The sequence below is a fragment of the Oryctolagus cuniculus genome, chromosome 16, assembly GCF_051225735.1.
Source record: "Oryctolagus cuniculus isolate XC-2025 breed Fujian yellow rabbit chromosome 16, ASM5122573v1, whole genome shotgun sequence".
NCBI lineage: Eukaryota > Metazoa > Chordata > Mammalia > Lagomorpha > Leporidae > Oryctolagus > Oryctolagus cuniculus.
This window is the reverse complement of record NC_142882.1, coordinates 74,646,388-74,660,727: the sequence shown is the minus strand read 5'-3', so window position 1 is coordinate 74,660,727 and position 14,340 is coordinate 74,646,388. Positions and strand designations below refer to the sequence as shown.

The following is a 14,340-nucleotide window of genomic DNA, read 5'->3' as shown; positions in this document are numbered from 1 at the left end:
TATACATAGCATCTGATTCCATTTTAGGAAATGAAAACTAATCTGCACTGACAAAAAGCAGATTAATAGGTACCAGATCATTTGAAAGCATATCAGTAGAGATGAGAGAAGTTAGGGAGAGATGGAAAGAAAATATTATGAGAGAACACATGGTAGCTCTTGGGAGTGATAGATATCTTTATTACTTTGTTGTGGCAATGGTTTCAAGAGCATACACATTGCCAAATCTTATCATATTAAGTTTGAACATGTGTGTGCATATTTGTTATATGTCAATCATATAACAGTTATATAAGTGGATGTGAAATTTTGCATAAAATATTAGTCAGTTCAACTATTCTCATAGAAAGCATACATAATGATCAGTTGGGTTTATCTCAAAAAAGCAAGGATGGTTCAATATCTGAAAATATAGTAACAGGTTAAAAGGAACAAAAATACAATTAGTATAAGCAGATGTTGGTAAAATCCAATACTCATTTATCCTTAGTAAGCAGTGTTTGCTACAATTGAAATAGAAGAGAATTTCACTCACCTAATAGATACTATTTCTCAAAAACCTACAGCAAATGTCACATTTAACAGTAAAATTGTAGAAGGACTTCCTTTGAAGTCACTTCTTTAAACATTGTACTGGTTGCTGGCGCCGCAGCTCACTAGGCTAATCCTCCGCCTTGTGGTGCCGGCACACTGAGTTCTAGTCCCGGTTGTGGCGCCGGATTCTGTCCCGGTTGCCCCTCTTCCAGGCCAGCTCTCTGCTGTGGCCTGGGAGTGCAGTGGAGGATGGCCCAAGTGCTTGGGCCCTGCACCCCATGGGAGACCAGGATAAGTACCTGGCTCCTGCCATCGGATCAGCACGGTGCGCTGGCCGCAGCACGGCCATTGGAGGGTGAACCAACGGCAAAAGGAAGACCTTTCTCTCTGTCTCTCTCTCACTATCCACTCTGCCTTTCAAAAAATATAAAAAATAAAAATAAAAAAAACATTGTACTGGTGATCCCAGCAGCGCAAAATTATAAAAGTAAATGGGGGGGACCCTAAGAAACAATAGGTAAAACTATTTTTATTTTTAGATAGGTAAGTGCACAGGGTATAAAAATGTAAGGGGCTCTACAAACAATTAGAAGTAGTAAAATTTCACAGGGTGGCTGGATTAAAAAATAAACGTATCAAAACCAAAACAAGGAGCCAGCACTGTGGCATAGAGGGTAAAGCTGCCTACGGTGCCAGAATCCCATATGGAGCTGGTTCAAGTTCCTGCTGCTCCTCTTCCAATCCAGCTCTCAGGAATGGCCTGGGAAGGCAGTGGAAGATGGCCCAAGTGCTTGGCTCCCTGCACCCACATGGGAAACTCAGAAGAAGCTCCTGGTTCCTGGCTTTGGATTGACCAAGCTCTGGCCATTGCAGCCATCTGGGGAGTGAACCAGCTGATGGAAGACCTTTCTCTCTGTCTCTCTCTGTAACTCTACCTCTCAAATAAATAAATAAATCTTTATTTAAAAAAAAAAAAGACAAATAAAACATATCTATCCTACAGAGCTGTAACAGCTAGTTAGAAGAAGTACAAAAGAGGGGCCAGGACTGTGGCACAGCAGGTTAACGCCCTGGCCTGAAGCGCCAGCATCCCATATGGGTGCCAGTTCTGGTCCCACCTGCTCCCTTTCTGATCTATCTCTCTGCTGTGGCCTGGGAATGCAACGGAAGATGGCCCAAGTCCTTGGGCCCCTGCACCCATGTGGGAGACCCAGAGGAAGCTCCTGGCTCCTGGCTTTGGATTGGTGCACCTCCGGCCGTTGCGGCTATCTGGGGAGTGAACCAGCGGATAGATGATCTCTCTCTCTCTCTGTCTACCTCTCTGTAACTCTTTCAAATAAATAAAATAAATCTTCTAAAAAATAAAATAAAAAATAAAAATATGTACAAAAGAGAAAAATTCACTTTGCAAAAATTTCTCCAAGTTACTCATAGAATAAATTCAAGAAATGTACAAGATTTTTTATGGACAACATGATAAATACTTTCTGAAAAATTAGAGCATTTTACTCAGTCATTTGAAAGATTCAATATTTAATCTGTAGATTTGATTCAGTCACTACGGGATGATTTGTTAAATTTAAAAAGAAATTCTGAAATGCATATGCTAGAATCAATAGTAACCAGGAAGAAGATAAGGCTTTTCCCTATCAGATAACAAACATTTTAAATCAGTCATAAGGTAGGGAGGCAATAGCACTGAGAGATGAGAATGGACAAATGGACCAGCCAGAGAGCTCAGGTTCCTATCATCTTTGTGACTAATTTTATGGTGTCAACTTGTTCGGGTTAAGTAACACCTAGAAACCTGGAAAAGCCGTATTCCTGGCATGTCTGGGGAGGTACTTCCAGTGTGAATTAGCATGTGAGTCCAAGTGGACCAGCCGGGATGAGGGTGCTCTCTGCTTCCTGGCTCGAGATGTGATCTGCCCCCCTCCATCCTGCAGCTCCCCAGGGACCTGAGCCCATCGAGCTCTCTGAGGCTCCAGACTGTGAGCTGACACAAACCTTCCCCCTCCCGAGTAGCTTCTCTCAGGTATTTCGGTTACAGTACCAAAAAGCTCACTATCACAGGGACAAACACAGAAAATTGACATCAGTCATTCAGGGTATTACAGATCAGCGTGTACTCTCAATAACTGATGATGGGCACCTGGTTATATATGTGGGGGCAAAATAGAGACCTACATTGCCCAAACACAAAAATAAATTCAATGTAAAGACCTACATTTAAAAAGCAAAATGCTAAAAATATCATTAAAAAGAATGTCTTTATGACTTTAAGGCCAACACATTTTAAAGATAATATTCTAAAAGCACAAACCATTCAAAGACAGGAATATATCAAAATATAAAATGCCTATATTCTAAAAGGTATCTCTAGGAGGCAATATTTACAACCCATACAAGAAAGGGTTAATATCCAGATTAAAATGAACTCTAGTTAGAAAAGAATCTGGTCTCAAAAAAATAAAATAAAGTAAAATGGAACAAAAAAACTAAAATAAAATAGCACATGAAAAATCATTCAAACACTTAGCTACCAGGGAATACCCACGGAAACAATGAGATTTTTACACACTTTGCAACAGAAAGGATGCAGAGAAGGAACACCGTTAGCTATTGCTGGGAGGAGGGAACATGGCACAACCATTTGGACAGGACGCCCCCGTGCCAAAATGGAAAGCATATAAACTCTGGGATCTTCTCATTCTACCTTTAGCTATCTGTGTTCTAAAAGCCAGGGAAATCTGTACTCTTATACAAAAGGAAACACAGAATGCTTATGGCAGCACAGTCAGCAAAAGCAAAACACTGGAGGCAACTTAGATAGTCATTAACAGGAAGCTGAATAAATAGTAAACAAGATAGGCTCATCCAGTGGAACACTGAAGATCAGTTAGAATAAAAGAGAGGCACACAAAAACGCACAGAAAAGACAAGCTCTTTTATCCATATGGCTGATGAATTAAAACATGGGAAATTATAAAAGCTGTGACAAAGTGTTCAACACCAAATTCATGATGATTATGTCTGAGACAGGAGAAGACAACAATGGTAGTGGGGAGGACAGGCAGGGACCTCCGGCCTGATTTGTGATGCTTCTGACAAGATTTTTGGAGTCCATATGACAGAATATTAACATTTGACTTTGGAAAAATGGGTGTTCTTTGTATTATTCTCTATACTCATCAAGATATGGGAAACATTTTATTTTTTAAAGTGAAAGATTGTTATCTAGTAAGTGGTAAAACTTGGATTTGAATTTAGATAGTCTAACTGCTGAGTCTTATTATAACATACATTACTGCTCTGAAATTGACATGAAAATGACATCATATATGTGTATGCCCATACATACATGTGTATACCATATTTATTTTTCTGTGTACACACATATGAATCATACTTAGCATTTAGCATATTGTGTAGCACATCAAAATCATGCAATATGGGGCTAGTATTGTGGCATAGCAGGTAAAGTTGCCACCTGGCATCCCATTTGGGCTCCAGTTCAATTCCCAACTATTCCACTTCAAATCTAGCTCCCTGCTATGGCCTGGGAAAAAGCAGCACAAGATGGCCCAAGTGTTTGTGTCCCTGCATCCACTTGGGAGACCAGGATGAAGCTCTTGGCTTCTGGCCTCAACCTGGCTCAGCCCTGGCTGTTGCAGCCATCTAGGGAGTGAACGAGTGGATGGAATATCTCTCTCTCTCTGTCCTCTCCCTCTGTCTGTTAACTATGACTTTCATATAAATAAAAAAATATTTTAAAAATGCAAAAAATGGCAGCTACTATATGCATAAATGTTTAACCTATGTAATTAAATATTTTATGCATTTGGATAAAATTATGGATAATCTTCTCAGACCTACATCTTGCATATTCTTCCGATACCCAAATGTTTGTAAGACTAATGCCAATGGCAGCAGAACGATCAATAGTAAGGACTGGGGCCCAGCGTGACTCAGCAGCCCTTACACACCTTCAGGATGCATTATAGGAACAGTGCCTCCTGAGTACCTGTCCTGTCCTCCAAACAGAGAAGACGAGCAAAGGCCCTGCCCCAGTGGAGTCTGTGGTTTAGAGCAGCGCTGTCCAGTAGAAATACGACACAAGCTATCCAGGCAATTATGACTTTTCCAGCAACCACAGTTAAAAAGGTGAGAGAAACAGGCTCTACGGAGTCATGTGACACACGCATGGTCTGTACTGCACTGCACTATAAAGGAGCCCTAACTAAGATTACATGAATTGTTTATTTGTCTCCAAGCAGCATAGTCAACTCACCTTTGGACCTTGTACTCCCAGTCCTATTGGTCCTCTAGGGCCTGTGGGCCCCATCTGGCCTATTTCTCCCTAGTAAGAAGAGAGGATAGCAACACATAAAAATAATATATTCCTTCCTTTCATGCCCTAAAAGTATCTTACACCAGCAAATTAATACAAAACAGTTTCTTGGGGTAGCATCTCATATTGAAGAATAGATGTGAGTCCCAGCTGCTCCACTTTCCATCCACCTTCCTGATAACGCACTTGGGAAGGCAGGGGAGATGATCCAAGTGCTTGGGCCTATGTAGGAGACCCAGACAGAGCTCCTGTGTCTTTCTGCCTCCCCCACCCTCTCTGTCACTCTGCCTTTCAAATAAATAAAATAAATCTTTAACAATTTTTTGGAATATCCATATATGAGGGGGTCTTTAAAAAGTTCAAGAAAATGTACATAGTGAAAAAACTGCATAGATTTCTAAAAATTGATAGACAGCTTGAAATGCCTTCAGATGGTTGGATTCTCACCAAATGAATTATATATGTGGCAGGAATTAAAGTACAGGCCTCAGAGTGTATTCAAAACTGATTTTAAGGAGCCCCTGGGGAGGGCATCGCGAAGAGTTTGACAGTTACGATCCAGAGCAGCTAAAACTGACACGAGAGAAGCCCAGGTGACTGCTGATCAGGAGCAATGTGACTGGCAGAGAGCCGTCTCAGCTGTCACTGGTGCACTCTCGAGGACGCACAGTCACAGGGCTGGAGAGAGCCGCTCGCACCTGGGCTGCTCGGGGGCGCGTGCTCTCAGCTGAGTCGTCTCAGAGGAGTATTTTATGCAGCAACAATGACAACTCGTTCTTTGAAACAACTGTAAAATAATAAGCGCCTTGCTTATCCTTAAGGTATAAATAATAGTTCCAATTTAGGACATCATCTGATTCTCAAGTTCATAGAAGAAAATTACCGTCAGGTCACTTTGGAGTCCACTGCTTTAAGTGTTCGGCAGTTGGACTTAACTGTGAGACTGCTGGGGGGCATGAGAATTAGCCAACCAGAGAGACATCCATTCTATCTGCTCTCTTCCAAATGCATCATCGTTGACCAGAAAACAATTACCCAGAGATATTGAGATTACCTTGGGACCAGGTGAGCCTTGTCCTGGGGGCCCTTGTGGACCTGGTGGACCAATAGGACCTTGAATTCCCTTTGAAATAAAAAACAAATGGCATCAGTAAAATTGAGAAAATATTTAGATAAGAGTAGTTCCCACTTCTCTAAAGTGAAAGGTTAGTCCACACCCCGTCACAGATTACTCATCTCCAACTCACGTCGGAAGAAGCTGCTACATGAGCTATAATACGCATTCTCCCACTTCTTCCATAGTCAGAGAAACTTCATTAGGCCCACACAGCAGCCTGGAATAAAGATCACATTTCCCAGGCCCGGCTGTAGCCAAGAGTGGACTCGATTCTGCCCCCATGGATGTGAATGGAGTTATGTGTGCCATTTTTGGTTAATGCAAAAGAAGCAAAATCCCTGCTCCTTCCCTTTTCCCATTCCCTGGTGGCTGGAATAAAGGCACGTGGCTACCCTGGATCATGTGGTCAGGATGGAAGAATCACAGTCATGAAGAAGCCTCAATCCCTGGTGACACTGATGAATGGAGCGATCACACCAAGCTTGATTTTTAAATAGGAAAAATAAAACTCCCCCCCCCCATCAACCCATATCACATCTCCATCATATGCAGGCAAAACTGTATCCTGGTTATGCCAATCGGTATGTGTATCAGGTTATTACCATGAAGTTTTGTTGTAGGCTCTAAGAAGCAAATAGCTAGCCAGCAGCCACCAAACTCAGACACCTGATTCCCTCCTTCACACTGCGGGGAGAGAAACAAGGAGGGAGATGGGAATTTCTTCTATGGGGAAAGTGGCCTAGACTAGAGTTTCCTTGTAGAGATGAATGGTATTTGGATTGCTTCTCTCCTTACTCTAGTCTCAAAGGGTGATTTCAATGAAACCACCTGAAGACTTTGACTTTGGTTTTCAGGACACAAGACTCATGTCTGGGACAGCTAGATGGCCTTTGGCAGCCAGAACAGGGCTGGGATGGGGTGAGCCCACGCATCCAGGGTTTGTCAGGGCAGAACCACATGAGGTTTCTCATAGAGCAGGTGTATTCCAGGAGCAACTGCAGCTGGCCTGGAGCGACTTTGAACCCAGCGGTGAGAGTGGTTGTAGAGTAACCCCAGAAAAGCAGATGCTGAGAGAGAGAGACACAGCTAGAGCTGGAGGAAGAGAGCCCTTCACCCGTGTGCTAGGGGTATGTTTTGATGTAACCTAACAAACAGAGCATTTTCTCCAGTTAGATGATACAACTGATTGTTCACTTTTAATTTACACGTATGATTCCCCTTCCTCTGGTTGCTAAGACTGAAGCAGCCCAAAGAGTTAAGGGAAGCTCGGGTAGCTACACCATAAATACTGAGTTGCTTTAAGAAGCTTTGACTTCTACACTGGTTCACAAGTAGCAGACAACAGACAGCCCCCAAGAAACTCACGGGCACATGTGCACGTGCTCATGTCTCATTTCATTCTGTAAAACACCTGAAATGATCAGAGCTATTTTAAACATCGTGCTGGAAAGAAAAGTTCTCTCACAAACAGATGAGTGGGAAATGTCATTTCTATAAGAGAAATGGGAAGATCTAATAACAAAAAGAATTCAGTGGGTGAACACATTAAATTGAGGATGAGAAGAAAATTGAATGGGGAGTTTCTGAATAAAGCTAAGTAATTATTTTCCTATTCAGAACAGCGTCCCTTCACTCTCCTAACCAAGAGGCATCAGTTCTACAAGGTTACATCCACCTCACAGTTCTTCCTTTTGGAAAAAAAAGAAAAGAGGATGAGAAAACAAAAGAAGAAGAGTTTATTTTTTAAGCTAAGGAACCCGTCAAGGGCCAGCATTAAAGGCAAGAGGAAGCCGGGGCTGGGAGGTCCAGAATCCACCGGCCACCTGCACCCTTTCTTTCAACCTCTTCTCGGCCCCAGAGACCCAGGATGTGACAGCCCCATCCAGCCGCGTCTGGGATCAGACCAGAGTCCTGCTAAAGCCAGCAAACAAACCACAGAGCTTGAGAATGCCTGGCAGGAGAGTCAACCCATGATCCCTGAGTAGCTGAAATGTCCAGTCCTAGATTGTTATCTAAATATTTATTTACAGATTTATCTTGGCTGCTTCCGCACTTTAATCCTCCTAATGTAGCACACTAGGACCTCTGCCAAGGGCAAAGAAACGGAACAAGGAGTAACAGCCAACTTCGCTGTGCCTGGGCTAGTGAATAAAGTATAGAGCTCATAACAAACTAGCAGATGGTCTGAAATAAAGTAAAACTTAAGTGTCAACAATGAGATTTGGAATTATCTCATTTTTAAAATTCTTCCTTTCAATTACCTCAGATAAAGGACACATTATTCATTCTCCAGACAAAAGATAATTCAGACCTTAATCATAAATTTTAATCAAACTGATTTGTCATTTTCTAATGAGCAGGATATTCAACATAAATCTAGGTTTGCTGGACACTTAGGTTAAATGAAACTATGTAAAAAGAGCTTGTACACAACAATTAATAGTACTGTACACCACGTCTATTTTATTTAGTTTAACAAAATTGACCAGCTGTTTCAAAAATCGTCAGATTTCGGTCTCGTTCCAGCCACACTTGTCGAGACATCCTCAGAGATCTCAGCTTTCTTCTGTGGTTGGTGTCCACTCAGGGAGGAGGCCCTTTCACTTAAGTGCCCAAAATTAAGTGCCCTTTAAATTCAGATACCTCTGAAGTAGCTGGCCCTTATATTCAATACCCTTTTTAGGTCGGTATGTGGTCAGTGGTGTGGAAAATATTATTCTACGGGCATGGGAGAGAGGAATTTTATCACTCACTGAGCTTCAAGGGGAAATAAACCCCACACAAACCAATAGGTGAAACTATTACTCCCAATGAAGTAGGCAGGCATACAGGTTAAAATTGATAAGGTTTGTGGGCTGGAAGACCACACCTTCACCATGCCCCTGTGTGACCTCATGCCCCTACCTGGCCACACTTGAGCGTCCACTGGTCAATCAGGTTAATTAACCACTCCCCTTTGAAAGAGGATTAAAAGCCTGGGACAGGGTGTGTCTGGCCCTTTCCTTTTTTTTCCTCCCCCGGCCTCTTGCCAATAGGGGGCTGGCTGTAGCCCTGCACCACCTGCCCTAGGCTTCCTGGCCTAGATGCATAACCACGTGGCTGGTTCCTGGTGCTCGGTATGAACTCACTAGAGCTTATTAATATTGGGGGTTTATTAATAAGCATATGGTGATATCATATGACACCCCAAATTCTGATAACGTATGTGGCACCCCAGATGGGACTTCTGGGGAACTATAAAGGGCCACATTCTGATATATTTTTAAAGGGTCACATTCCAATAGCATATGGCACCCCAGATAGGATATCTGGGGAACTTTAGGGGGCTACATTTCATATATGTTTTAGGGGACCCAAATTCTGATATCACCAAGGGAAGCTAAACATAGGAAATATTACCCCAAAACTCTTACCCTGTTAATAGGCAAAGACCCAGAAACATAGAGTTCGTTTTTTAAGTCTTCGGGGGTTCTAAGAACAGAAATCGCATCCTAGGACCATCTGGTCTTCGCCTGCGTTCACCGCTGCAGCTGGACCACCGAATCCACTCAGAGGGGCACGCAGGGCTGGCCTGCAGGCGACACTGCTAAGTGCAGATGGGACCAGAACGTTCTGGTACGTTCTTTCCTGAGGAGAAAGGAAGAGGACGTGAATTACCTGTTCCCCTTGACTTCCAACTCCAGGGATGCCCATCGGTCCTTGGGGTCCCACAGGTCCCAAGTCTCCCTGCACAGAAAATCAGTCAGAAACAGGACAAGAAAACAAAATCTCATTCTTCCACACTCTGCTCACCAGGAATTCCACTACATCAAATCTATATTGATACTATACAAAAATTCAAGGGGAAAAATCACAGAACTTCATTCCTTTTAAGCAGTTTACACTTCAAGTTCGCCAACATAATAAATGACATGTTTTGCTATCTAGTCTATATTGGTGAAGATCTGCATCAGCTTATGTTTATCATTTTTCTCAAAAAATTCCTCTTTTCCATATGTTGTGACATACACACTTCCTTTTAGAATCATGATAGAAATACTCAAAAGTATAAAATGTACTGGGTACAAGAAAACTGAAATTTGAGAGATAAATAGAAGAAAAATATTTTTAAGTTCTCTAAATAACTTTTCCTTTCAAATCTTATGAAAATATATTTTAAAAATTAAGAAATGATCTAAGGTCAATAAACTAATATTAAAGAAATTTACTGTCTCCTTCCAAGAAATAATTTGGGAAAACAGTGAGAATTATGAGTAAGAACAATGCCATTCATTTGTTGTGTCTTTCTACAAATACCGCTGAGTTCCCATTATATGCAGAAATTATTCCAAATACCAGGGCAACAATGGTGACCAAAACAGACCCAACTATCTTCCCTCAATGGAGTTCGCATTGCAGTAGGGGCAATAGAAAATAATACACAGGGCAGATAAGATAAATAGTTTGTTGACTAATGATATGTGCTAAGGAAAAAAATTAATCAATTTGGACAAGGTAGCTCAAGATGGCTTCATTGATAAGAGCGAATGATGCATATTAAAAACCTGGAGGAAAAGTATGGTAGACAGAACAAACAGTCCCCAGAGAAGGCCTGGCACGTTCCAGCAACAGCAAGGAGGCGAAACTCAGTGAGTCCAAGAAGGATGCAGGGGATCAGGCAGAAGGATGACAGGATCATTAAAAAAAAATCAAAGGTTTCTTTACAGGGTGGTGTATACTATTTATTTGTTTGTTTGAAAGTCTTTAGAATAAAAGCCCTGTGAATTCTAAGTAATAAAGTAGCCAAGTTCTGTGTCAAAAGATTCCAACCATTAATCTGAACTTGACGCTATTGCATTTTCTTTCCATGAGATTTATTTTGATCAGGGCTGACGCAAAGCAAAACGCTATGAAGCACATTCCAGGGTGTGTCTTCATGTGGGCTCAATGCACTTTAATAGTACAGAAAGTAGGATCAAGTGATCCCGTTTTGTTCATGAAAACATAGTATTTTTAGCCCAAACATTGGCCTCCTATGGGGCTGGCTGGCTGTTTCTGTAGGTAAAATGTTGCTGGAACCCAGGCGCACCTGTTCATCTATGTAATGCTAGAGGCTGCTTTTGCACTAACCAGTTCCTTTGTTATAAAGGTAACTGTACAAAATGTCTCTTATAAAGAGACCTTATTATGGCCCTCAGGTCAAAAATATTTACTACCCAACTGTTTCAGGAAAAGCTTGCTGATCCCGTGTATTCCAAATACAATTGCTGCTGAAAGAAGCCTGTTTACCCAGGGTGCATTGCCAGCCGTCCTCTCACTTGACCTGTCAGTGGCATTTGATAGGTCGCTCCCTCACCTTCTTGAGAGCTCCCTTGGCTCGGTCTCCGGCCGCTCACTCCCAGTCTCTGCTGCTGCCGCTTCTTTATCTATTTGACCTCTAACGATTGCCGTACACAAAGGACTCACTCCTCCTTCGCTTTTATTCCATCTACTTGTAAACTCACCCAGTCATGGCCTTAAATACCATCTGTACACAGCCGGGCCCTCCACCCCAACCCCCATGGTCTATTTTTGGCATCTCAAATCTAGCCTAGCGCAGACTCAGCTCCGGATATCTCACCCCCACCCCAGCCTTGCTTGTCTTTTAGGCTGCTGCTTCTGGGTAAACCATAACTTCATTCTTCAGAGAAGCTCAGAGACATCCTCTCGACGCACAGCAAATCCTGTCATACCTACCTTCAAAACACGCCCAGGCTCTGAGTGCTTCCCCACGGCCTCTGTCGGTGACACCCTGGCCCAGCCGCCCGTCACCTCTCACCCACCTCCCTTCATCTTGCTCTCTCCGCAGCCGCAGGTGGGGCCTGCACACCCGAGCTGCACGGCTCTCTGCTCAGAACCCTCCATCTCACTCCTAGGAGAGCGGCCGCAGAGATCCTGCACAAGGAGCTGGCGCGGTGGCACAGTGGGCCGAATGGTCCTCGCGCTTTCTCATTTAATCCTCACAGCGACAGTCTGGACCGAGCACCCCCATTTTCCATTTCCACCCCAGGTCACATGACTGTTAGGTGAATTTCAACTCCACTCTGACTCCGGACCCCACTATTCTGCAAATACTCGGTAACACATAAGAGAGAATCCCTTTTGTGCAGTGTTATTTGCAATTAAATATCAGTGTCATAAGTTCTTTGTTTTGTTCTAATTTTATAAATAAATATATTATGTATGTACTTGAGAGCTTTATCATAGGGATGCTTACATTATCACTTGAGTCACAGAGACCAGTCTCTGAATGTACTGTTGTACATCAAAGGAGAGCAAAGGAAGAAAGAGGGGAGGGGGGATTTCACTCGGTAAGGGAACAGCAGACTAAAGCTTTGCTACGTGATAATGTCCTCATATTTCCAAGTGTTTTCTTTGCCTGAGCTCCAGATGGGAAAACACAAATACCATGTCACAGCAACACTGGAAAAAGTTAATTTACTGAACTCGTAAAAGAATGGTTCTCTTGTATTCAGTTCTCACTGCGCCAAAGGAAGAAGGAGCATCTGGCAAATTTTTGGAGTATTTTGGAGCTGCAGTTAGGAACAGAGCTGAGCTATGTCAAAGAAAAAAATTATGTTACATCTTAAAATGTATTTGATTCACTATTTTTTTTTTTTTTGACAGGCAGAGTGGACAGTGAGAGAGAGAGACAGAGAGAAAGGTCTTCCTTTTTGCCGTTGGTTCACCCTCCAATGGCCGCCGCGGCTGGCACGCTGCGGCCGGCGCACCACGCTGATCCGATGGCAGGAGCCAGGAGCCAGGTGCTTCTCCTGGTCTCCCATGGGGTGCAGGGCCCAAGCACCTGGGCCATCCTCCACTGCACTCCCTGGCCACAGCAGAGAGCTGGCCTGGAAGAGGGGCAACCGGGACAGAATCCGGCGCCCCAACCGGGACTAGAACCCGGTGTGCCGGCGCCGCTAGGCGGAGGATTAGCCTAGTGAGCCGCGGCGCCGGCCTTGATTCACTATTTATCACTATTTCTGCTATTTAAATAGATAGCCAAAAGAGATATCTACTAATAAATAAGTCATTTAAGACTGAATGCAACACTTGAGCGAATTGTGATTATCAATCATTGTTCTAGTATATCTCCTATGATGATATGCTCAGAGGTTGGCATTCTGACCCCAAACTGACAGGAGGTCTTTGGTCCTGTGTACTTCTTAAGCCACCTCTCCTCTACCCCACCCCGGCAGCTATCACTCCCCTCTGCTCTTTTGGGTCTTCTCAACCTCCAATACCTGCTATCCTAAACCTCACTTGCTTAATGAAAACAAGTAATTAGTGCAAAAGAGAGAAGCAATGCCTGAGAGCCAGGAGCCAGGCGGTGGTGCTGAAATCGCAGCAGACAAGGCTGCTGCACCACTGGGCTGGCCCAAGACAAAACAAGACCTCCCCCGAATCAGGCCTGATCCCAGACAGAAGCAAGCACTGCCCAAGTGCCTCAGAACCATCCCCCTATGCTAGCTAAAATGAAGGAATTTTCCCCAACTTCAGTGTGATATTCATTAGAGCACTCAATCTTAAAATTATCTGTGCTTCCTGACTGCATCCAAACCAGAGCTTCCTTGAATCTTTCTAAAATCACCTAACACAAGCTCAAACTCTGTGAAAAACCTCACCTCCATTCTCTTCCTGACTTCTCTTGGTTTCTCATGGCCTGTGGTCTCCCTCACTGAAATGAATCAGGTAACTGTTGATCAACCATCGGTGCTGTCCTGTGGACGCTAGAGGGCACGAGCACTAGTCTTCTTAAATGAGTGCCCTTAGTTTAATCTCATTTTCAAATAATGCCTTTGGGTGAGAGCCTACGAACAGACATGCACTGCTGTGATGAGGTCAGGTCAGTATTTCTAACAACTATTTTTTAGCCAGGAGTGCATTTGTTTTGCTTTCAAAGCTGCTTTGTTGATGGTAGGAATCATTGGAAGAGAGAACTCAAATAACTGAGACATCAAATATAAATACTGATTACTTCCCAGATCATAATTTGTTCTATATAATTAAAAACCTTGCATAAACTAGATAACTGGATACATATGTGACATGGTTATGTTGTATGTAGTTTAAAAATGTACCCATTTAAAAAAGAGTGTATTGACATTTTTTCTGCACTGTATCCTATGCACAATACCTTGTCCCCTTTGATTGACAGGCCTTGTAATCCAGGTGGGCCGATTGGTCCTTCAGAACCCTTTTCACCCTGAAAGTGAAACATGGGAGGAACATCAGTCCAACAATAACAATCAGGATTTTAAAAGAGTTTACCTTATACTTCATATGAATTATGCTGCAAGCTGATTTTGTAAATCAAACA

The 14,340-nt window shown here is 42.9% G+C and overlaps 1 protein-coding gene across 2 annotated transcripts in view; it reads right to left on the bottom strand.

The window, feature by feature from the left end:
- The window catches only part of COL28A1 (collagen type XXVIII alpha 1 chain), a 193,842-nt gene that overhangs the window by 97,280 nt on the left and 82,222 nt on the right, over positions 1 to 14,340 (bottom strand). For both annotated transcript variants that reach the window (XM_008261700.5, XM_051852947.3), the window contains exons 15-18: positions 14,158 to 14,226; positions 9,660 to 9,728; positions 5,940 to 6,008; positions 4,826 to 4,894 (exon numbers count right to left, since the gene is read on the bottom strand). In XM_008261700.5, coding sequence (XP_008259922.4) covers positions 4,826 to 4,894; positions 5,940 to 6,008; positions 9,660 to 9,728; positions 14,158 to 14,226 — 276 coding nt within the window. The remainder of the gene's footprint in view (positions 1 to 4,825; positions 4,895 to 5,939; positions 6,009 to 9,659; positions 9,729 to 14,157; positions 14,227 to 14,340) is intronic.